General features: G+C 55.7%; 1 protein-coding gene across 5 annotated transcripts in view; it reads right to left on the bottom strand.

Moving 5' to 3' along the window:
- Nucleotides 1-280: 280 nt before the first annotated feature.
- The window catches only part of KCNQ4 (potassium voltage-gated channel subfamily Q member 4), a 58,464-nt gene continuing 34,816 nt past the window's right edge, over nt 281-23,928 (bottom strand). The window contains exons 3-14 of one of the 5 annotated variants that reach the window (XM_010347524.3): nt 23,625-23,751; nt 23,235-23,410; nt 22,434-22,559; nt 21,932-22,042; nt 21,657-21,752; nt 19,515-19,603; nt 17,641-17,802; nt 10,339-10,559; nt 8,557-8,656; nt 5,570-5,701; nt 2,954-3,083; nt 281-2,431 (exon numbers count right to left, since the gene is read on the bottom strand). In XM_010347524.3, the coding sequence (XP_010345826.2) occupies nt 2,219-2,431; nt 2,954-3,083; nt 5,570-5,701; nt 8,557-8,656; nt 10,339-10,559; nt 17,641-17,802; nt 19,515-19,603; nt 21,657-21,752; nt 21,932-22,042; nt 22,434-22,559; nt 23,235-23,410; nt 23,625-23,751 (1,683 nt within the window). In that variant the 3' untranslated portion in view covers nt 281-2,218. Of the gene's footprint in view, nt 2,468-2,953; nt 3,084-5,569; nt 5,702-8,556; nt 8,657-10,338; nt 10,560-15,110; nt 15,213-17,640; nt 17,803-19,514; nt 19,604-21,656; nt 21,753-21,931; nt 22,043-22,433; nt 22,560-23,234; nt 23,411-23,624; nt 23,752-23,928 lie in introns of all 5 variants that reach the window. The other 4 variants (XM_074380610.1, XM_074380611.1, XM_039474419.2 and 1 more) reach the window with 4 other exon arrangements.

Genomic DNA, 23,928 nt, shown 5'->3' with positions numbered 1-23,928 from the left:
CCCGGCTATTTTTTTGTATTTTTAGTAGAGACAAGGTTTCACCATCTTGGCCAGGCTGGTCTTGAACTCCTAACCTCGTGATCCACTCACCTCAGCCTCCCAAAGTGCTGGAATTACATGCATGAGCCACCACACTCGGCCTTTCGTTTGTTTAAGCCACACGGGGTTGGGTGTTTGTTGTATACAACAAAGAGTCCTGACTAATCCAAATCTCCTTGTCCCCACCCCTAAACCTGGAACCTCACCTCACAGCCACTGAACAAAACCAAGAACAATCACCTCCTATTGAAAACTTTAATGAAACCAATAAGTTAATAAGTTAACAAAGTGAGGTACTTGCATATCCGAGAACCAGGCTGATGGGGTAACCTCAATCGTGGAAGGAGGGAGGGCTTCTTCCCATGTCTCCTTTGGTCACAGGGTAATCCCATTCTCCTGACTCTCTCCACAGCTTTCTCTGAGTGGGTGGAGGGGTGGCTCTCTGGGGACAATGCAGTGCAGGTGAGGTGAGCCAGGGGAGGCTCCATCCAGGGCATGATGGTCACATGCAGAGGGCAGGTTGGGGCAGAGGCTGGGCACCACGGACTGAGCAAGATCCAGCACAAGCCCTGGCGCTGGCGCATGCAGGTCCCCGGCACGAGAGGCAGGCAGCGTGGCCTCCGCCCCTTGTTCCCTAGCACCCCACAGAGGGTTGCCATTGGTCCGCTACCCCTCACCTTCCTGCCACCTGCACTGGCTTTGCAGAAGAGGAACAAAGGGGTGGGGATACGAAAGTGGTCCTAGAGTGGATGGGGGCTTATGCTTGGATGTGGGGCTGCCAACTGAAGTGGAGAAGTAGGGTTTAGAGGGAGGGGGGACAGTGCATGTGAAAGCTGGTCGCATGGTTGGTATAGCTGTTAGATGCATTCTTATTCTCTCTGGGAGTAAGAGTGACTAGGAAGGCACAGGCCTGGCTAGAAGTGGGCCTGGGGTCTCTCCAGAGGTGTCAGGCCTGGGCTTGAGTTGTGCTGTGTAGACATGGGGGAGGTCCCTCGGGGACTGGCAGAGGCAGTGGGTTAGGGCTTCTGGACCAGAAAGGAAGAGATCTTCTTGAAGGAGGGGAGTGGGTAAAGGTCTGGGTGAGGCCTGGAGAGCTCTGGGGTTAACTCAAAGCTCCCTCTCCTGCCCAGATGGAGTTGGGGGCTTCCTCTTGGTGGACATCACCCTGCAAAACCAGTTCACTGGCATCTGCTATAGAGGCCCAGGAGCGGCTGGGTGGCTCTGCCTTACATCTCCAAGTGTGTCACGTTATTGCGTGTGTGAGTGTGAGAGGCTTTTGTCCTGTCCGGAGAAACTAAAAGGCCATGTGTGCGCGATCGTCCGCGAAGCACTGTCTGGGAGTTTTGGGGAGGATACAGAAACTTGTGCTGACTATGAGAGGTGTCTGGAGGGCCAAGCGGAAGGGTGGCCATCCAGCAGGAGGAGGGAGCCCCTGGGAGCTGACACTTGCAAATGGGAAGACAGGCCCAAGCACTGCCCTTAGGAGAGGGCAGGGGAGAAACAGGCCCCATGCTGAGAGGAGAAAGAGTCAGAAGCCAAAGAATGGGGACAGGGTAGTGGCCAAGCAGCCTGAGACCAGCTACTGCTGGGGGCCCAGCTCCCAACGGGGGAGGGGCAGAGAGACCCCATGGGGGTTCCCAACGTTGCATATTTAACATGATTTGCATATATGGTGCCCACCTGCCTTGTGGCAGGGTCCTGTGCTTTGTGGGTACCTGTGGGGGGCACCTTGGCCCACCCCCAAGTGGGGCGGGGACTTGGCGGGAGGGCTTCCCTGCTGTGTCCCAAGGGTGGGCCAAAGACCTCACCTTGCATAGCTGGAAGCTGGGTCAGGGCCCAGGGCCCCAGCGTCCGCTCCCACTCCCAGGGCTATGCCCCTGCCAGGTGGGCTACATCAGGCCTTGGTGGAGTGGGCGGGGCACTGGGGGGCCCAGAGGCCGCGGGACAGCCGCTGCTGCTGTCCTCTGTGCGGCCTGGCATCTCATGCTCCTGAGGTGGGGAAGAGCCGCTGGGCACCCACAGCAGGTACCACGCCCACCCAGGCAGCTCAATACTGCGTGTGGCCTCTCTCCCCGCGAGGAGTGAGTTCAAGTAAGAGAGGAGTCCGGAGGCCTCAGAGGGCGGTCGGAGCGCCAAGCCGCGGGGCTGGCCGTGTGCTGCCCTGCCCCTGAGAAGTCCCTCAGTCCATGTTGGTGCTGACCGAGCGGGAGATGCTGAGCGTTTGTGCGGAGACGGAGATGTCCTCGTGGTCCACAGGGCTGTGGTAGTCGGAGGTGATGTCGGGGTCGAATAGCGGCATTTGCACGGTGCCCAGGCTGGCCGAGGTGCCAGAGCGCAGGCAGCGCGAATAGAAGCCCAACAGCAGGTCCAGCTTGTGCTCGATGGACTGCACCTGGGGGCGGGGCAAGGCTGGACCTGGAAGCGGGGCCTGGGCGGGAGGGAGCGTGTCCGGGGCGGGGCTTGGGCCTCGGGGCGGAGCCTAGCTGGAGTGGGCGGGACTTATCTGGGAAGCCCTAATCCCGCTTGGAAAGGTGGAGCTTGGCTGGAGGGAGGGCCGAAGCTGGGCAAGGGTGCATAACCCGGGGGGATGGTTAGTTGTGATCGTTGGGAATAGTCCACGAGCTACTCCGACAACTGAGAGGTGGGGTCAAATGGAGTAGGGGGAAGACGGGTAGGCTTATCTGAGGCTTATGGGCGGGCTTACGCAGCCTGGGGGCGGGGTTTAGCAGAAGAGGGCGGGTTTATGGGATTGTCTGGTGGAGGGTGCCAGGGCTTCGGCAGGGCAGGGGGCTCTCAGGCCTTCCCCGGAACGCTTGGGCTGCGGCTGTGGGAAACGCACCCTACCCGCAGGGTCAAGGCTGCAGACAATTGAGTCACAGTGGCCCTCAGCTCCGCCACCCCCTCCTACACTCACCTGCTTCTCCACCTTGACCACGCGTCCCATCATGCTGATTTCATCCACTGCCTCCGCGTCGGAAGGCCCTTTGTCGCCCTTCTCCCTGGCCTTCCGGTCCCCGGGCCCCCGACCCACAATTTGGTCCACCCTATGGGTAAGGCAACCATTAGAGGGACCGGACACACGCTGCCCCTCCCTTCCTCAAGAATTATAGATTGCCCGATGAAGAAGGCATGTTGGGGGAGGGGGCGGGCAATCTGAGGGAGAAGGTCATTGCCCTGCCAGATGGAGGCCGAGCTGGCGGTGAAGGGACTGGCCAGTGCTTTGGGGGGGTCTCCACTAGCCAAGCAAAGGCACCATACACAAACCTGACAAGTAAAACAACCACCTGGTGGAAGAGGCATGGAAATGGCGGCCTGGGAGGCTCGGCGCAGTGGCGCGTGCCTGTAATCCCAGCATTAGAGGCTAGGGAGGGAGGTATCACTTGAGCCCAGGAATTCGAGACAGATTTGGCAACATAGCAAGCCCTCTTTTCTACAAAAATAATTTTTTTTTAAATTAGCTGGACATGGTAGTTTATGCTTGTGGTCAGGAGGCTGAGGCCAGAAGATCACTCAGGCTGGGGAGAGCGAGGCTGTAGTGCTCTGTGATTGTGCCACTGCACTCCAGCCTGGGCGACAGAGTGAGACACTGTCTCAATTAAAAAAAAAAAAAAAATGGATTGAGGGAAAGGGAAAAGAGGATGGTAGGAGTGGAGACACGTGGGAATGTGGCTTGTAAGGTGGGTGGACAAGCTAAAACTGATCTCACCTTATTTTTCTGCTCTCCATTGCAGCAAAATTCTTGAAAGCGTTATCTCCGTCCTCTCCCTCCAATTCCTCTCCTCCCTGTCTCTCTTCAACCTATTCCAATCAGGCTTTCACCCCTGCCATTTCACCAAAACTAGTTGTCAACCTCCCAAATGACCCCATGTTGCTAAATCCATTGACCAACTCCCATCCTCATTTCACTTGACTCACTAGCAGCACTCAACATATCTGATCATCCCTTCTTCCACTTGAAACACTGACCTCTCCCAGTTCTTTTCCTACCTCCCTGACCTCTCCTTCACGGTCCCCTTTGCTACTTCTCCTCTGTCTCTGCAACCTGAAAACATTGCAGGATCCAAGGCTCACTCCTGGGACCTCTATTCTCTATTTACTCCACTCACTATGTGATGTCTTCAGATCCGTAATTTTCAATTCCTCTACACTTTTGACACCAAATCTTCATCCCCATGCTGTACCTCTCCTGTGCACTCCACATTTCTCTATCCAGCTGCCAGATCAACACTCCACTTGAATGTCTGATAAGGCATCACAAACCCGGCACCTCCCAAATCTCCTGACCCAAACTTACTCCATTCATTGCCTCCTCCATGTCAACAAATGGCAACTTGATTTTTTCTCTTGCTCAAGCCAAAAAACTTAGCTTCATCCTTGACTCTCTTCTTTGTCTTAACACCCCATCAGAAAACCTGTCAACATTGCCTACAAAATATATCTAGAATCTGACCACCTGTCCCACCTCTGCAGCTGCCACTCTGTTCTAAGTCCCCACTGTCTCATGTGTGGAAGTCTGAAACAGGTTCCTCATCGGTCTACCTGTGTCTACCCTCACTCCCCTAAGCCCATCCTCAACACAGTACCCAGGGTGATCCTTTTAAAAGACAATTCAGATCTTAATCAGCTCTTTGCACAAAACCCTCCAATGTCTTTGCAGTGGCCTAAAGGGTTTTACACTCTGAGTGCTGCCAGCCCTCTGACCTCACCTGCTGCCTCTCACTCCAGTGCAGCCACACCAGGCTCCCTGCTGGGCTGAAGCCAACACTCCAGCCACTTGCCCCTCTCAAGTCCTTTGCACTCGCTGTTCCCTCAAGAACCTTCTCACCTGTTTAAAATTGCAAACTGTAACAGCCTAATCCTTATTTTCCTCCTTAGTATTTATCGCCGTCTGACATATTCGAGTTTTACTTATTTATCACTTGTTCTCCTTTCACTAGAATAAACACTCCATGAGGGTGGAAACTCTGCTGGACTTTTCGCCATATCCCCATAGGCTGGCAAGTAGTAAATGCCCACAGGCTATGTCTCGAGTGAATACATGAATGAGTGGGTAGTGAAAATGCAGGCCAGAAGAGAAGGGCAAGGTATAGGTGATGTGCGTCTTGGGGTGAGGAGTCTTCCTAATGTTGGGTCTAGAAGGAGGGATGTGGGAGGATTCCAGAGGCGAGAGGTGGGCAGTGATGACAATTTGCTTATTCTCTTGGGAGATGGGAGGTCAGTAATTATTTTAGGCTGATTATTTTAGGAAAAGGAAACAGTCATTCTAAACAAAGCCCCCAAGGCATACCAGTCAATAGGGCTTAAACAGAGGACCCACCTCACAGAGAAATTATGGTTGGGTTGTTTTTCAGCCTTGGGGTGCTGGGTGTGGCCTCAGGCCGGGGCTGCAAGCCAGGGACCTCCTCAGGCTAGAAACTCAGCTGCATCAGTGAGCCCTTGGGGGTTCCTCAGGGGTTGGCCCTCAGACCTCATACAGGGCTGGGGTCGCTGCCTCCCTGCCCCTGTCTCCCGTCGGGCCCGGTGCACCCACCGAGTTTGCAGGCTCTTGATCCGGCCCAGCATGTCCAGGTGGCCTGCTGAGTACTGTTCAATGACGTCCTTCACGTCGTACGGTCGCAGTGTCTCCTTGAATTTCCTTTTGGCCACCAGGAACTTGAGAATCCTGTTGGGAGAGGGGGCTCAGAGGGACTGTCCTGCTGGAACAGGGACTCCTTCCCAGGCTCCCCTCCATCTCTTTGCTATCCCCTTGTCCAGCACCAGGACACCTCCTGCTGCCACAAACAGCCTCTGCTGAGCCTCCCAGCCTCCCCTACCTCCAAGTAACAGAAACAGGGACCAGGTAGAAAGGAGTTAATCCACCAACCGGGATGGAGGATGGGGTTCAGGGCACCATGGTATTAGAAGATAGAGAAGAGATTAGCCTTGAGAAGGAGGCTGGGGTGTACTTTGAAGAGCCCTGCATCCCTAGCAGAGATTGGGCACTGGGACGTTGGGGGGCGGGCACATCAATTACTCTGGTTTATTTCTTTTTATCTTTATTTTTTAAAGAGGTGGGGGTCTCACTATGTTGCCCAAGCTGGTCTCAAACTCAAGTGATCTGCCTGCCTCGGCCTTCCAAAGTGCTGGGGCTACAGGCATGAGCCGCTGCTCCTGGCCCAATGACTCTGCTTTGACATGCCAGTTCTGCCAGCCCATGTGGAGAATTCCCTGGAGGGGCAGAGGCGCGGGCAGGGAAACTAGCGTTGGGGGATGGTGTGGGGAGATACGGAACAACTTGGAGCAGTTCAGGAGGCGGGGCTGAAAGGCTTCCTGGTCTGAGTCCAGGATGACTCCTATGGCTTGGGTGACAAAGTGGAGGTGGTGCCACTGCCTGAAATGGGGACCGACCCAGGAAGAGGAGCAGGTTTGGGGCATGCTGGATGAGAAGTCGGTGGGGTGGCCAAAGAGAGCTAGCCTGGGTCAGGTGGCAGCTCAGGAACTATGTTCTGACACTGGGCACATGGAGGGCAGAGAGCAGATGGGTGAAAAGGGGTGAGCAGAGGCCTCAGACTCTGGGAGGTAGTGGGGACAGGTCCAGCTGACTCTGATTTTATATATTTGTCTATTTAGAGACAAGGTTTCACTCTGTCACCCGGGGTGGAGTACGGTGGCTCAATCATGGCTCACGACAGCCTCAAACTCCTGCACTCAAGCCATCCTCCCACCTTAGCCTCCCAAGTAGCTGGAACTACAGGGGCATACCAACATGCCTGGCTAAGTTTTCAGTTTTTCAATTTTTCCTTTTTTTTTTTTTTTTTGCAAAGACAAGGTCTCGCTATGCTGCCCAGGCTGGTCTCAAACTTCTGGCCTCCAGTGATCCTCATGTCTCAGCCTCCCAAAGTGTTGGGATTACAGGCATGAACTACCACACCCGGCTGACTCTAACTTTAAAAGAAACACAAAGGGAAGAGGCTTGCGGGTAGGTGTATTGGCCAGGGAGAGTGGGGAGCCCAGAAAACTAGGAGGTTGAGGCGTTTCTGGAGCTAGAGCTGCAGGCTGGATACAGAGAGTAGGCCACGACTGCACACAAAGGGCTTGCAGGCTAGATCCAGGCCTGGGCTGTGGCCCACGGACTCAGGAGACCCTGGTCCCTGCTTAATTTTTGAGGCAAGGAGACAACCAGTAGAACAGGGGCTTTCAACCTTTTTTAACCTAGACCCACCATAGGAAATACTTTATTTTTTTGAAACAGATTTTCACTCCTGTTGCCCAGGCTGGAGTCCAATGGCACTATCTCGGCTCACTGCAACCTCCGCCTCCCAGGTTCAAACAATTCTCTTGCCTCAGCCTCCCAAGTAGCTGGGATTACAGGTGTCTACCAACACACCTGGCCAATTTTTTGTATTTTTAGTAGAGATGGGGTTTCACCATGTTGGCCAGGCTAGTCTCAAACTCCTGACCTCAGGTGATCCACCCGCCTTGGCTTCCCAAATGCTAGGACTACAGGCATGAGCCACCACGCCCAGCCAAGAAATACATTTTATATCCCAAACCAGCACATACACACACAAGCATACATATGTACTGATAACTGAATATAAGTTTTATAAACATTTTTTTAACCGTTAATACAAGAGCTGATGTTTTCCATTCTATGTTTCTTAATGCTGATCGGCACGCACTAAATTGATTTCATTAAGTTGATTTCAAACTGTCGCAAACTGCTTTTCCTATGAAAAGCACTGCTTTAGAGGAAGTCCTGGCGGAAACAGACAGACTGAGGCCAAGACACCCAGGGAGAGTTTAAGACAGAGGGACAAAATGAGGGTGAGACTGAGACAGAGAGACAGGGAAAGAGCGCATGAAACAGACACTGGGAGAGGCAGGCAGACGATACACAGCTAGGGAGAGAAAATGAAAAGTGGCTGGGCGCAGCGGCTCACGCCTGTAATCCCAGCACTTTGGGAGGCCAAAGGCGGGTGGATCACCTGAAGTCAGGCGTTCGAGACTAGCCTGGCCAACAGGGTGAAACACCATCTCTACTAAAAGTACAAAAGTTAGCCGGATGCGGTCGCTATAATCCCAGCTACTCGGGAGGCTGAGGAAGGAGAATTGCTTTAACCCAGGAGGCAGAGGTTGCAGTGAGCCGCCATCGCACCATTCACTGCACTCCTTACGTCTCTAAATAAATAAATAAATAGAATAGAATAGAATAGAATAGAGCCTGACACAAGGTGAGGGCCAGAGAACAGGAAGAGAGGAAGGGGAGAGAAGTGGTGAGGCAGAGGGGAGTGACCAGGAGGAACAAGGTGTGTGTGAGGGGAGGGACCGTGATGGGCAGCCATGCCCACTGCTCCGCCAAAGCCAGGCCCTTCCTGCTGGGAGCCAGATGTCACCACCCCACCCCACCTGCATTCCAGGCAGGCAGCAGCTGGCACACCAGGCACGAGGTCAGCCCTGGCCATGATGGCAGGCCCAGATGGGGAGCAGCAGTGGGTGGCATATAGAGGGGGTACTGGCCTCAGGCCTCTGTCTCACCTGACAGAGCGGATGACTGTCTTCACAGCAGGCATGACATCGTCCACTGTGAGTTCACACTGGTAGCTTTTCTCCTCTGCTACTTCCTCCGAGGGGGTTTCTGAAAAGGCAGGGATGGGCACGTGGCCTACAGAAGGAGCTACTCTCAACCCCCCACCCCACCCCTGTATGCCAAACCACCAATAGTGTCCAATAGGAAGACCGAGGCCCAGAAAGGGCCCAGAACATTCCTGGGGGCTCTTGTGTCTCACTGCCCTCCCCAGGGTGGAAAGCCCCAGTCTATTGCGTGCCTGTCTGCCCCGGTGGCCCGTCGGGTAAACACTGCCTGGTGGCTAGGTGGGAGCTGCTTTAGAGCACAGCTGGTCTAGTCCAGGGCAAGTTTGTTGTATAAAACCCTGGAAGCCCCACTGGTCCCACCTCGCAGAACAAAGAGCCCCAGAGATAAAAGGTTTGATGGCACTACATGTAATCATGAACACAGTCTTCTCCTTCTGCTAAGATGGAAAGACACCCAAGCAGCTGGCTCCCAGGCCCAGCTCTGCTGCTAAGGAAGGCCCTTAAAACAAACCATTCTTCCCTGAATGAGAGAAGCTTCTCAGGCTTCTCTGTGCCTGTGCTGCACAGAGAGGTGATGCTGTCCTTGCCCTAGGCAGGGCAAGAGCCCATACAGCTTCCAAGACAGAGAAGGGAGGTCCTGGGCACCAGCCGTGCCCAGGCCTCTCTGGGCAGCACCCCTCAAAGACTGGTCTGTGGGGTTCTGTAAACTCTGAGGTGTCAGCCAGCAGCATCATGGGGGTTGACACAGCACAGGCAGACACAGCATGGCTGGTGCCCACCCTCCAAGGCCAAAGGGGCTCCCTATCCCCTCATCCTTGTGCACTCACCCCATCTCTCCCCACCCAGGGGCCTAAAGTAGGTCAAAGCTGGGAGAAGTCTTCCAGGGGGCTTGGTCCAACCTTCTCATTTTCCTGAAGGGGCCACTGAGGCATGGAAAGGGGGCAGTCTCCTGCCTAAATCACAGTTTAAGTCTCCAGCAGAGCCAAAACTTGAAAAAGTGACACCACCAGGGGCACAGTCTCACATTTGCAGCCCAGGCTGGGTGAAGAGGGGTAGGCAGAGGGCATGGGCTTTGGAGCTGAATAGACCTACTTGAGGAGAGAGCAGCTCTGCCACGCATGAGCCGAGAGAGAGCTCAGTGCCGTGTCTGCAAAATGGGGACACAAACAAAACCTACTTTCCAGGGTCTCTGGGAGAAGTCAATGAGATAAGCCAGTGTAGGGCAGTGTACAGTCAGGGCTCGTCAAGGATGCGTCCCTGCCCCTTCCAAAGTACATTTGTGTTTAGCTATTTGTTGAGCACCTGCTATATTCCCAAAAGTCTCCCATTCACCTTCCATGGACTATCTCATTTAATCATCACAATAACCCTAGGAAGTAGACGCTATTATTGTTCCCATTTTATCAATGAGGAGAATGAGGCCCAGAGAGGTTAGGTCACTTGCCTAAGATAAGTGAAAAAGCCAAGATTCAAATCCAGGCAGCCTATGCTCTTAACCACTATGAAAAGCCACCCTCCACAGGATTCCCAGACAGTCTGATATCCATTTTATAGCACAGCAAATATTATAATGCCCATTTTAAAGGCAAGAAGACCAGTGCCCAAGGACGGCCAATCAGTACCAGAGTTCAGATGCGAGCCACATCTTTCTGCTCCCAGCCCAGACTGTCCCCATCCTGCCACCTTCAGCCAGCCCTTGATGGGTCTCAGCCTTCCAGGGCTCACCCTCAGCAGAGGTGCGGGGTTTGAGTCGCAGAGATGCCCGGAAGCGGGCGCGGTCATTGAAGCTCCAGCTCTTCTGCACTTTGGTGGGGCTGGTGGCTTCACCCACCTGCTCGCTGCTCGGGGAGGTGGGCATTGTTGGAGGGGCCAGATGCTGCTTGGAAGGACCTGTCCGCCGCTGGGAGCTGCCCATGCGGATGCGGTCTTTGATGCCCATTCGGCTGCTAGGAGGGCAGGCAGGTTGGGAGAGAGCCAAGTTAGCCAGAGCTGGGGTTGTGGGTAAGTGGGCACAAAGCTGACTTAGGACTTGGGGTGGCTATTAGGTCTTGATTCCCCGCCAAGCGGAGTCTTCTTGGGATGGGACAAGATGTGGTAAGGGAGGCCCTGACTCCTATAAGAGGCTGATTCGGGGTCAGTCAAAGTGGATCCTCTCCCCACCACCCACATCCCAACCCTCATCACCCGGACAGATAAGGGTGCACAGGAGACAGATGTCAGAGTGGAAGGAGAAATCCAAAAGAGAAATCAGAGACACAGACAGGAGGAAATGGGAGCAGGGCCTGGCCCAGGTGAGTGGGCAGAGGGTGGGGGCAGCAACCCCTGTGGGCACAGACAGACTGCTGAGGGTGAGCAGCTCACCTGGCCTGGCCGTGCACACGGAGGTAGGCCTCCAGTCCTCCCTGTACATGGGGGCAGGTTGTGTGGAGTTGAGGGTGTGTGTGTGTGCACACACACACATCTTGTGCACACACGTGACAGTGTGGGTATACGGGCACTGGTGTGTATGCATATGTTGGTGTGTACATGTGTCAATCTAGATTTTCCTCCATTCCCTCCTGCAGCTATCAGATCCCACACTGGTCAGGTCAGGGTTTTAGGACCTTGTACAGCTGTGCAGGCAATGCACTGCAAAATAAGGACTCCATCACATAGACCTCCATGCAACGGTGCCCTGGAGGTGTGCAGTGTGATGGCCTACCGAGGGCCTCAGCCCCATGGGTCTAGCTGCTGGGCCACACGTATGCCCAGGCCATGCCTGGTGCCTGCCTTCCCAATGAGGCTCTGTATTTGATAACCTGTTCTTCTGTGGTCTCTCCTACCTAAGTTCAGCCCACCTTGATTGACATCCTGCCTGGGTGGTCTCAGATTCCCCCTAAAGATCTTACCTCCCTACACTGCCTACTGAGCTCCCAGTTCAACAGCATTTACACGTCTGTGTGCAGGTGAACACGTATGTGCATGTCTATACATGCATTAGACCTCCTTTCCTGCACCCAACTCCCCACCACGTTCCCCAAACGCTGGAGGAAGACAAATTGGCGAGGCCTCATTCCCCAGGACAAGCCCTGGTTAATCACGATCTGGTAGAGTAACTCTGTGTCCAAGAGGTTCTAGGACCATGTTGTGGCTGTTCAGGTAGGACCTATGCAAACGTCCTCCATCTCACGCCCTGTAACGTCATTGCTGCCTCCCCTGCTGGGGCTTGCCACCAGAGACTCCAGCAGGTTCAGGTTCAAGTTCAGGGGGGAACCCACCCCAAATGTCTGGGGCCCCAGATCAAGAGAGCACCAGCCAGCCTTAGACACCTGAAGTGGGGCAGGCACTAGGGGAGGAGACTGTGTCACCTATTCTCAGAGGCTTTCAGATCAAGGGTTGAGCAGAGAAGAGATGCTGGTTTCGGTACTGGGTGGGAACTGGGGTCTCCCATGACCAGGGCATGGGGTGGAGGGGAGAAAGCCAAAGTGCTGAAGTGAGGGAGACCTCGAAACCAGGGGCACCTTCGGGAAGGTGGCCAGGATGTAGGACCATCCTTAGGGGTGGGAGCCTCTGCCCAGAGGGGAGAGGTTATAGGTCAAGGATGGCGGCCCTGAGGATATTGGAAGGACAGGGACAGTTCCCGCTATCCAGCATGCTCTCCACTGGCCCCGGACTCCATAGACACATCCCAAAGATTCCAATCAAAGTTTGAGTTGGCGCTCCCAAACTTTCCTCTGCAGAGCCATTCCTGCGGGCTCCCTCATGCTGGCAAGCACCCTCCACCCTGCCCAGTCCGTGCAACCCCTTCTCCAGTCCTCCACTCCTCCAAGGGGAAGAGAGGAGGGTGGAGAAGGCCCCGACGCTCGGCCAAGGGCCTGGGACTCCATATCACCGCACCCAGCACATAAGGCTCCAGTGGTGTTCTGGGGAAGGGGGTGACCTCCCTGTCACAAGTGATGCAAGCAAGGCCGAGCTTGCACTCAGCAGGACTTATGGAGGAAGGATTTGAGGGCTTGTACTAGAGGCCTTGAAAGGTCCCTTTCCAGCTCTGATTCTGTGATGGTTGAAGAAGCTTCCACCTGGCTTGTGGGGTTCTGTAAGTTTCCAGCCAGTCAGAAGGCCCTGGGCTCCTTTTTAATGGAAAAAGGCCCTGTTTTCCCAGGAGTGGGCCTGGATTCCAGTTCCTTGGACAGGGCCCAGAGAGTGGCTCACATCCACTCCTCTGAGTCTGAAAGCTAAAAGAAAGTGGAAGGAAACCTGGCACCCAGTGGGCACCAAAAAGCCCTTTCCCTTCCCAGGCTCTCAGCACATGCAGGGTCCCATCAGGCTGCCTTAGCTCTGTCAGTTCGCTCAGCCACTGTGTGGTGGGCTGCCTTTACCATCCCTGTTTTACATATAGGGGAAGAGGTGAGACGACTTGCCCAAGGCACAGAGCTCCTAGGAGATGGAGCAAGAACTGGAATCCAGCTTCTCTGACTTCAGAGTCTGTGTTCTTTTTCTGGATCAAGCAATCAGGATAGGGTATAAAGAAATGGTTCTCAACTGGAACAAGTTCCCCTGCTCAGGGGACATGTGGCAATGTCTAGTAGGTAGACATCTATCTAGTAGGTAGAGGCCAGGGGTGCTACTCCACATCCTACCATGCATGTGATAGTCCCAGCCACAAAGAATTATCTAACCTAAAATGTCAATGATGGCAAGGTCAAGAAACTCTGGTCTAAGGATCTGACGATGCCTGGGTGAAAGATAGGGTGGACATGACTGTGGCTGCCCAGCTGGGGAGGGCAAGCTCTGCCCAGGCTGCCCTGCTGGACCCAACCCCTCGAACTCACTTCCACAAGAACTTTCTCTAGGGACTCATCATCTGCCCTCCCAGGGCCACTCTCACTGGGGGAACAGAGGCAGCTACCACTTCTGAAGCTACATACAGCCACTCTTCAGGGACTATGGAAACGCACCACCACTGGCCTCTGCCATGGCGGTGTCCTTCCCATCCACAGCCTCCACGGCCAAAGGAGGATTGCCAAGTGGCAGGCCTGCCCCAGAGACTCCTTAGTTCAACCCTCTGGTGTCTTCCCATTGCCACAACCATGGTTTCCAAGCTACTTTTTCTTTTTTAGGTAAATAAAGTCTTAACCGCCAAACATACCGATCAAATAAGGCCTAGGTTTACTGGAGCCAGGTACAGTTTAAGTGGAAGCAGACCCTATTTCTGTCTGCGTTTTCCATCTGAGGAAACTGCGGTGCAAAGGGGTCAGGTCATTTGCCCAAGGACACATGAATACCACAGTGAGCAGTAGCTAGACTGTGGCCTGGAACCCACGTTTCTAGGACATTCCACCTCTTAGCAGAAGTACATGTGGGCAGCCAGGAGCCCTGCTACTCATCCAGCTCCAGGCCCCCAGGCCACAGGGCCCCAAGAGTACCTTTGGAAACCCAGGACTCAATGAGCGCAGGCTGCCAGGCGTGGCAACACTCACACTGGGCTTTTGGGTTCCGCATGACCCAGCTCTGCCCCCAACCTCAGGGGGCCAAACTGGGCTGCCGCCAGCTTTTTTCCCCATGCTGTGCTCCCTCTCGCCTCCTTGCTTGGGTCCTCGCTGCTTCGTTGGCCGGGAATGCCCTCCCTGAAACCCACTGCTTTTCGGGCTTCCTCTGGGTTGCCTGCCTGCCCCAGGCTCCACAGGCCTTCCTTTGTTGTGCTCATCACACCGAGCTGCAATTACTCTTTGCATCTCTCCAAGGACGATGTTTTATTCATCACCGTGTCCCTAGTGCACAGAGCAAGGCCTGGCACAGGGCACGTACCAAGGAGCGCGGTGGAGAGGCAGCTAAAAGAGCTGGGGCCCTGGAGATGGCAAAGGTGCCAAACCCAGTTCCTTCAGGCATCTGCTAGGTCCCCAGGTGGCAGCGGGGAGACAGAAAGCTAAGTTCAAGGCCTGGCAAAAGTCAGAGTGGGAAGGACCCTTAGAGAGCTCTAGTTCAATCTGCCCATTTCAGAGATGGAAAACTGAGGTCCAAGAAGGGAAGCAATTTGGCCAAGATCACAGAGGGCATCAGCAGCAGAGCCAGCACACATCCTTAAGGCTCCTGCAAGTGCCCCTCCTGCCACCCTGGGCCCATGCTCCAGACCTAGCAGAGGCATCCCAGAAAGGCGAGGTGTTCACCGGGGACCCAAGACAGACCACAGGCGGCAGGCACATGCACCTTATCCTTGGCCCATCCTGTCCCCTCTCCAGCCCCCAAATTGGGTGGGGCAAGGAGGAGTGGAGACGGGAGGAGCAGGCGAGGGGGTACCTCGGTCTCCAGCTGGCGTGGATCCGAAAGAAACTCCGTTTATTATTAAACATCTGGCTGAAAGGTTGAGAACAAGACATGAATAGAGGTTAGTGGGAAAGGGGATGTGGGCAGAGTGTGGGGAGCTGCCAGGATGGGCCGGCCTCCAGTGGCTGGTGGGAAAGAAGGACCCCAACCTAAATCATCCTCCAGCCCCATCACCAGAACGTAGATGTTCTCACACTTTGCATAAGGATCCCGTGGGGACCGTGTTACATATGCAGAAGGCTGCGTCTCTTCTCCAGAGATTCTGATCCTGTGGGCTTGGAGGAAGGTCCAGGTATCTGCATTTTGAAAAAACACCCCAAGGGATGCTGATACAGGAGGTCTGGAGACCACGGTTTGAGAAACTCATTGCAAAACCCTAAAGGGGAGAGGTGCTGGCCCTGACAATGTCATCCCTCACTTTAGTTTCAGGCCACTTCCTGTGAGCATGCTTGGCCCAGGTCCATCCCCAAGCACCACCAGAGGTGTGGCCAACCAGGTGTGTATATGTGTGTGTATTTGGCTGCGGGTTGGGGGGGGGGGCGTTCTGGCTGGTGGTCTAGACAGCCACGATTAAGGATATGGTCATTGGGCCTGAGCCTGGTGACTGATCTACAAATCATAGCTCAGCCCCCTGGGGTCCCTGGGAGAAAGGGCCACTTCATGACCATCACCATGTGTCCCAGACATGTGCCGAGTCCCCTCCTGGGCAGATGGATGTGAGGCTGGGAGTTAGTCATAGTCAAGCCCTTAGCAGTAATTCGTTCCTGGGCCCCGGGGCTGTCAGGGACCAAAGAAGCCGTAGGGGGTGCAGGTGCTAGGCCCCAGGCTAATGTCCATTCCCCTTGCCTTCCTATTCAATCAAGATGAGACCAGAGTGAACTGAAGCACAGAGGGCCCTGGCTCAGGTCCTGGACAGGAATGAGGAAATACAAAAACTCTTGAGTTTCTACCTGCAAACTATGTTTGGTAGGGATGAAGGCAACAGTGAGGGACTTTCCGGCAAAGAATCCAAGAGGGGCCCCACTGCCCCAGGGAGCTCTCAGCCTGGTCTGACGGTCAGGTCATGCTTCCCCTCCCTCCAGCCCCAGACCTGGAGGGACTGTCCCTCTCCACCCACTTCCTGTTCAGCTCCTGGCCCAGAAGTGCCGTCACTGAGAACAGGGAAGGGATGCTTCTCCCTGAATCTGCTGCATCAAAAATTCTCCCTAGGCCTTTTCAGCCCAGAAACTCAAAAGCACCCAGAACCCTGATCAGCCTAAACACTGCCAATATTCTGCCAGGACATACAGAATGACCTGAAGACTTCTTCCAGGACACACAGCATCAGGCGGCAGAGACAAGCTTCCACCATGCCTCCCCTGCTGATCACTGAATGGCTCACCTCTTCTGCTATTCTTCGGTCTGGGCTTGGGGCTCAGAATAACACTAAAGCTCAAAGGCCAGATGTCCATCTGGCTGGTTCAGGGATGATGTGTGAAGATGAGACAAAACAGTGATGGGTAGAGGACAGGGGAAAAAGAATGAGGGGGATTGAACTCCACAAGAGTTCAATCAAAGCTAAACCTCCGGCCGGGCGCGGTGGCTCAAGCCTGTAATCCCAGCACTTTGGGAGGCCGAGGCGGGTGGATCACGAGGTCAAGAGATCGAGACCATCCTGGTCAACATGGTGAAACCTCGTCTCTACTAAAAATACAAAAAACTAGCTGGGCGTGGTGGCGCGTGCCTGTAATCCTAGCTACTCAGGAGGCTGAGGCAGGAGAATTGCCTGAACCCAGGAGGCGGAGGTTGCGGTGAGCCGAGATCGCGCCATTGCACTCCAGCCTGGGTAACAAGAGCGAAACTCTGTCTCAAAAAAAAAAAAAAAAAAGCTAAACCTCCAAAGCTAAACCTCCACAAGAGCAACCACTTTCACATGCCATGAGTCGATGGGCTTCCCATATCCAATCCTTCCTGAAACTCTTCTCTTTATGAACGTTTATGTGGGGTAAGCACTGCTGGTTCTTTGTTCTTTCAAGATGTAAAAGCTTCAGGAGAGACAGTTCAAGGGGAAAGAGATGGCTGGGAACACCAAAGTATACCTCAGTAAGGAAGGAAAAAGAACCCCAAGAGGACCCTCTGGGACTAGCAACATTGCAGACAAGGGTTGCACAGGAAAGAACATTCGTCACTGGCTGAGTTTACGCAGGTCCTACAGAGGTCTTAGGCACAGAGCTCTCTTTCCAGCTGGCATCTCATTCCTGAGAGGCGAGTTCTGTACCAAGTCCCTCCTACAGCAACCTGCCAGGGGAGGGGGTTCCCTGCCCTCACACCCCAGGATGGTGCCCACGATTACCTGAGCCGTAAGCACCTGTGGCCAGTGGCCTCCTCCTCTGTCCAGCTTCCCAGGAGGGATGGGGGTGCAGGGATGGAGGAGTGAGGGGGCATGGGAACAGAGAAAGAAAGAGGACAATGCCATGAACGGAGGAGGTGATGGGAAAGGATGGCGTGGACATCTCTCTCACTTAGACCCTTAGAGCCCCAAGGGACAAAAAGGTGAGTCCAGCCTGGCCCCTCCAGAGAGGCCCTCAGTCTGTACCCGTCTGGCCCTCTGACGGCCTAGGAGTCCCCCATACAGGCCCAGACACCCACGAAGTGGCTGAAGGCAGGTCTGAGAGAGGATGAGAACAGAGAATGGAAGAAGAGGAGGAGAAGCAAGAGGAGGTGGCAGCCCCACGGGGCCCCTACCTTTCCCCAGGGCAGAAGGAGGCGCTGCCCGGCCGGTGGCAGGTGGCAACGGGCGGGTAACGGGAGGGTGCTCCGTCGGGTACCGGCGCCCGCCGCACCTCCAGGGGCCGTAGGCCCCCATTGCGGGCCCGCTGCACGTGCTCAAACAAGAGGGCCAGCTCTCTGCAGGAGAGGGCGCCATCAGTGGCAGGCAGGGCCCTGGCACTGCCCCCCTCACCCAGTGGGCACGGAGCTCCTGAGCTCAGATCTTGCCAGGTCCTGCTGCTCTATAGGTGTTCACCGACAGCCCGGCCAGAACAGGACAGGGTGGACAGTGGGAGACTGGCCTTCCCCACTCCCTTTCTACCCACTGTTCCCGGGAAATCCCCAGGGATGCCAGGCATGGATGTGAAGGCTGGCACAGCTCAAGGGCAGCCCCACAAGGAGCTTACTCTCAGCCCATCGAGCTGACTGCCTGGACATGCCATGCCTGCCCAGAAGCCAGCAGCAGCCCTGACATCCTTTTCCCAGGCTACATCTCTGGATTTTAGGGGGAGACTGAGGCTGAGGAGGGCAGTGTGACAGGCGGCTAGCCCAGCTTCCTTCCCCTCCAGCATGCAGTCCTGCCACTGGGTTTTTGGAGACTGCATTCAGGAATGTGGCTTCTTCCTAACTCTCCAGGCCATTTCCTGCTGCTATGAGCCAAGGAGGGTATCTTTCCTCTCTTCTGCCTGCCCTCCCATTTTATGGATGAGCAAACTGAGGTCTAAGAAGCAGATGCCTAGTGGATCCAGAATCTCCAGACTAGTCTCTGTTCCTCTGAATAGAGGTCCTAGACCACCCGACCACACCCAACCCCAGATCTTCCTTCATATGCATCGTATTTCTGACAAAGCAGCCCTACCCTGCTCTTGAATGCCTGGCCTTGAGTCCTCAGAGCTACTCCTGAAAAGGCCTCTTCTAATCTAGTCACCTTCCCACTCTGAGGTAGGACCTTGCCTCTGCCAGGTGGAGAGATGTGGGGGCACTAGTGTGATGCTGGGAGCCCCTCTTCCCGGCCCTTCTCTCCTGCTTCTGCCCTGGGAAGCCCCTAGGGCTGGGAAAGTGCCAGGATGGGGAAGCCAGGTGCAGGGGCGAGTGGGATCATGCAACAGCTGCTCCTGGATAACTAATGAGGCAAAAAAGGCACCTGCAGAAGCGCTGAGCACAGCATCCCGGCTCAGCCACACGCTTGATGCCCGCCTGCCCATGGGACTGAGCTGGGCTCCATGGTCTTCATTCCTGCCTGAGGGCCTAGCCAGGCACCCGGCCACACTCACCTTTGTGATGCTATTAATAATCCCTCTCGTAGCGCCACCCCCATGCACTTTTAGCCTGGCCCGGGCCAGTGGGGCAGACCCACTTCTGGGCACTGAGGCTGCTGACTGGCACAGTAAAAGTGGGCACATATTCCCACATGGGGCTCAGGGTGGGAGCATGCACCTAAGTCTGGAACACATGTTTCTGCCCATCCCATACTTTCTCCAATCAGCTGCAATATCCACTAACTCTGTCCCCCAATCAGGACAGAGGAGGGGGCGAGCCGTATCACTGCCCTAGATGGCATCACTGTGGGTGAGCATGTGGACTGCCGGCACTCCAGGAGCCGGGGCTCAGCCATGGGGTGGGGCTTCACCAATGCACTATGTCCAGTGCTCACCCCTTGCCTGGGCATAGCAGAGTAGAGTAAAGGACACTCCAGGCTCTGAATTATGTAGGATCTGCAGAACCAGCCCAAGGTGCTCCCCTGGGAGCCATCACCCCGTTTCCACCCTCCAGGGCTGAGTCTCAGCCACTTGTCCTCAAAGGGCATTGCTGCCAGCCCCCCACCCACCCCTACCCCCAGCAGGACCTACCTGAAGGATGGGAGGATGCTGTCATAGTAGTACCAGGTGGCTGTCAGGTAGGCCCGGCTCGTATCGGTGGAGTACAGGCGCCATGCAGCCTGGTGGTATGGGGGACGTGAGGGATGGGGCGTCAGTGAGGCCTCTCAGTCTCCACCAGCCCTCTCCCTGAAAGAACCCAGACCTTGGTCCAGTTGTGGGTCACCCAGAGCCAGAGACCTGTTCCAATTCCACAGCCACCGACAGGGGCAGCCGAGAAAGCAAGGCCTAGAGAGAAATGACTTCCTCGAGACGAAGCAGATCAACGTCAGAGCCAGCGGCCTTAGAGCACAGAGGTTAAGAGCTGAAGCTTTGTTGTCATGCAGACGTGGATTTCTAATCCCAGTTCTGTCCCTTATTAGGGAGGACAAATTAAGTAAAGCTTCAGAACCTCAGTTTCTTCACCTGTAAAATGCATGTAATACCACTTGCCTAGCAAAGTGTTGTGGGGGTTAAATGAACAGTTGTATATTAAATGCCAAGCTCAGTGTCTGGCATACAGTAGGCACTTCATGCCAGGTTCCTCTGTTAAACACTATTATTCTCCTCATCATATTTGATAAATATCTATTCATTGTATATTTGATTGATATCTTTCTCTCCCCCTAGATGTAAGCTGTGTCTTGGTTACTGCTGCATCCTTAGTGCAAATATAGTGTCTGGCACATGCGGGTGTTTTGTGAATGTTTTCAGAATGCCATTATTATTACTAACGATGCCACTCCATCTTTCCCAGCTGCCTGTCACTGCCCATGGGAATACTAAGGACTGAGAGGGCAGGAAAAGCACTACCTACCAACCCCTCAGCATCCATGGGCTTGCAGGGCTTCCTCTGCAGCAGGAGGGATAAATGTCAGACAGGAGGAAAGACTGGCCCTCTCCCTCCACGTAGGAAGAGCCGGGGTGTTGAAGGGACTGTAAGTGTGGCCATCAGCAAGAGCAGAGAGGCATGGAGGCTGCTAGGCAGGACAAGGCAGAGCTGGGCCTTGTCCTCCCTTCTTTGGATGCCTCTTGTCCTTAAGGGGCTGCCACCACTGACCTAACCAGCTAGGCACCCTCCTAAGACAGGAATATTTTTACTTTCTGCTTGCCTAGGCCCCGGCATGGGATGGGAGCAGCTGCCAGAGCTGTCTCATTAATTATGGGCACCACAATACCAGCTGTCTCTCGGCATGGATAGTGCCAGCCGCCTGCCCCTACAATGCCCCTCAGAAGGCCAGCTCCCAGGGGACATGGCCATTGTGCCCCAAGGGACGCTAAGAAGAAAAGGCTGAGCTGGTGGCTGGAGATAACAGGGACAGGGAGGAGGGTTCTACCCTGGGGAGGAGAGATAAGGAGGGGTTGAGTGAGGCTTGGGTTTGGGTCTCAGAGGGTGACATGCTGGAGAACAGGCAGAGAAGGGCTGGGCCAGTATTCCCTGAACCACTTCCTGCAAGGAGTTCTCTTATACACACCCTCGACTAGCAAAAAGCCAAGGCCTAGTCCTAGGGTCACAGAAAATCGGAGCCCTGGCCTCAGCCCACACACAGTCAGAACATGCCATGACACAGAGGGAAACTGAAACCACACGCTCCTGGCTTCCTACTCACCCCTCTGGCTGTTCCTTCTCTGTCTCCTTGACCAGTTCAACTTTGCTGACCCACCACCCACTAAAAGTTGAGGTTCCTAAAAGCTCAGTCTGGACCATCTTCTCTTCATTTGTGTGAGTGCTTGTGGAATGAATGAATGAATGAATGAATGAATGAATGTGCTGGGGGTGGGGCAGGCTTACTGCTGCACAGCTGACTGGGGGCAGCAGTGGGTCTCCACTGGAGGCCTCCTGTCTGGGCTCTGCCCCTCCCTAGGCCCTGTGAAGTTGGGCTGAAGTTGAGCAATAGGGCAGCTCTGGGTAGCCCTAAACCAGGCATTTGGTGCAAGAGAAAGTTTCTGGCACTGTCAGTGAGCATCCTGGTTCTGTGTGTGACTTGGCATGTGGCCTTAGGAAAGTCACATAGCCCCTCTGAGCTTGAAAGTGGAGTCACAGTTGGGCTGGGGACATGGGTCAGCACACAGGGTTGACACACCAGTGCATTCACACGGCCCTGCTCCTGGGGCTTCTTCCTGGGCATCTTGTACCTGAATGAGGTTGGCTGCTGGCATCCTCCGCTTCTCAAAGTGCTTCTGCCGGTGCTGCTCCTGGACCTTCAGGGCAAAGCCAGAGCCTAGGATGCCCTAGAGGGATAGGGCACGGTTGGGAAATGTGGTGGCAGTGGTGGGGCAATAAGAGGCTGCAAGGGTGTCCCCATCCCTGCCCCTCTGAGGTGCCCTGGGCTGTCCAGGCAAATATGTGACAGGGGCTGAGGAGGTCCCACCCTCAGCCTCCCCCACCCACTGAGCAGGAGGCAACTCACAGCAGGCAGGGCAAAGAAAGAGATGCCCAGTAAGGCGAAGCCAGCAGCCAGGACCCTGCCCAGCCATGTGTGTGGTGTCTTGTCACCATAGCCGATGGTTGTCAATGTAATCTGGAGACACAAACAGATTACTGGCAGGACTGGTCATGGGGGCCACCTACAGCTTGTTGGGGGTACAGACAGGTAGGAGCCTGATCATGAGTGAAGGGGTCCGTGGTCCCCCATGGGGGCTGGTTAGGGTCATAGATGGATTCCCCCTCTTATGGGCTGGTCAGGGGAAAGAGGTACAGTCGCAAGGGCTTGATGTGGAAGGACAGAGGCAGGTCTACCAGAGCATGTTGGGGGTCAGCATTGGGGCTGGTCTCATGGGGAGCCCCGGTTCTAGTGAGAGGGCAGGGGTAGGGCGGCTCAACCCTGAGTCAAGAGTCACAATGGGCAGACCTTAGGAAGTTCCCAGGGAGAGTCCCAGGGTGAAGGGCAGCCCTGCAAGACGCTCACGCACCGTCCCCCACCAGAGTGAGTCGGCATAGGAGGAGAAGTCAGAGTTGGCGTCCTTCTCCGCCAGGTAGACCAGGAAGGAGGCGAAGATGAGCACCAGGAACCCGATGTACCAGGCGGTGATCAGCTCCTATGGGGAGGCAGAGGGACGCGGTGAGGAGCGCTGTGCCTGTCTGGCAGTTGTGGGGGGCTCTCACACGGGAAGGAGATAAAGGTCCCCCATCTCCCGGAGTCCCAGGTTCACTTTTCTTTCTCACCTCCTCCCATCAGGGCTACCCTGCCCTGCCTTTGCAAAACCGCCAGCACTCCCCCTACCCTGACCCCCATTTTCACTCTCCTGCTTTGAGTCTCTGGGTTCCAGGCTCAGGCCTCCAGCACTCCGCCCCACCTTGCCCCGCCCCCAAAGCCCCACTTTCAGGCTTCCATCTGGGGCCCACCCTAGCTCCGCTCCAGCCCCACCTTCAGGCCCCACCTCAGCGGTCCATTCGGCGGTAGAAGTGGTCCCTCCAAACCCAGAAGCTTCCAGGAGAAACCCTCAAGCCCCGCCTCTCCGGCCCCGCCCCCTGATCTGGTCCGTACTCCTAGGCCCGCCCCTGCCTGACTCCGAGTCCACCTCGCCCCACGCCCTGAGACCCCGCCTCCGCTCGGGCCCCAATCCCCGCAGGCCCCACCCCTTCCCGGCACCAAGACAGCCCATCAGGCCTCTCCCGGCGTTCCCGGTCTCCCCCGGCCCTCTGAGCTCTGCCCTCTGTGCTCGTGCCCCAGACTTGCCCTCGGGCCTCCGCGCGCGGCCCGCAGGCCTCACCTTGCTGTGCGCGTAGACCACGGAGCCCAGCAGCTTCCAGGTGCCACCACGGCGGTCCATGCGCACCATGCGCAGAATCTGCAGGAAGCGCATGCTGCGCAGCGCGGACGTGGCAAAGATGTTGCCCTGGGTGCCCGCGGCGATGACGGCCACCGAAGCCACGAACACGATGAAGTCTGCAGGGGCGGGGGGCGGCGAGGTCACAGCCAGCCCACCCAGAGCACGGACCCGGAGGCTGGCACTTCTGGGGCCGTGACAGGGGGCTGGGGAGGGATGGGGAGGGTCCATTGAATCTGTGCCGGTTGCCAGGGTCAGAGTCAAGACTGGGGTCAAGGTGACACCCTCGCTCCTGGGGTCAGGGGTCTGGCCAGGCGGGGCGCGCCTCATTACCGATGACACAGAAGGGCTTTCTGGCGAAGCGGAAGCGGCCCTGCCATCCTCGGTAGCGGCAGCAGCATCCGGCGGACCAGACCCGGACGATGTACTCCAGGCCAAACACCACGATCATCACGAATTCCTGCGGGACCAGGGACCTGAGTTCCGGTCCCCACTCTCCACAACCGAGGCCTAGGTCACAGCGCGGACCCAGCCAGGAGTCCCCGGGTTAGTGGACCAGGGCTTCCTTGGACACCTCTCCTGGAGGTTCTTTGACTCGAGGAGGATTCCGAGGGCAGGTGGCCCCTTCCGCCTCCTC

Source organism: Saimiri boliviensis, chromosome 11, assembly GCF_048565385.1.
Source record: "Saimiri boliviensis isolate mSaiBol1 chromosome 11, mSaiBol1.pri, whole genome shotgun sequence".
Classification (NCBI taxonomy): domain Eukaryota; kingdom Metazoa; phylum Chordata; class Mammalia; order Primates; family Cebidae; genus Saimiri; species Saimiri boliviensis.
Note: the sequence above shows the minus strand (reverse complement) of the source record. Positions and strands in the feature narration are given on the sequence as shown.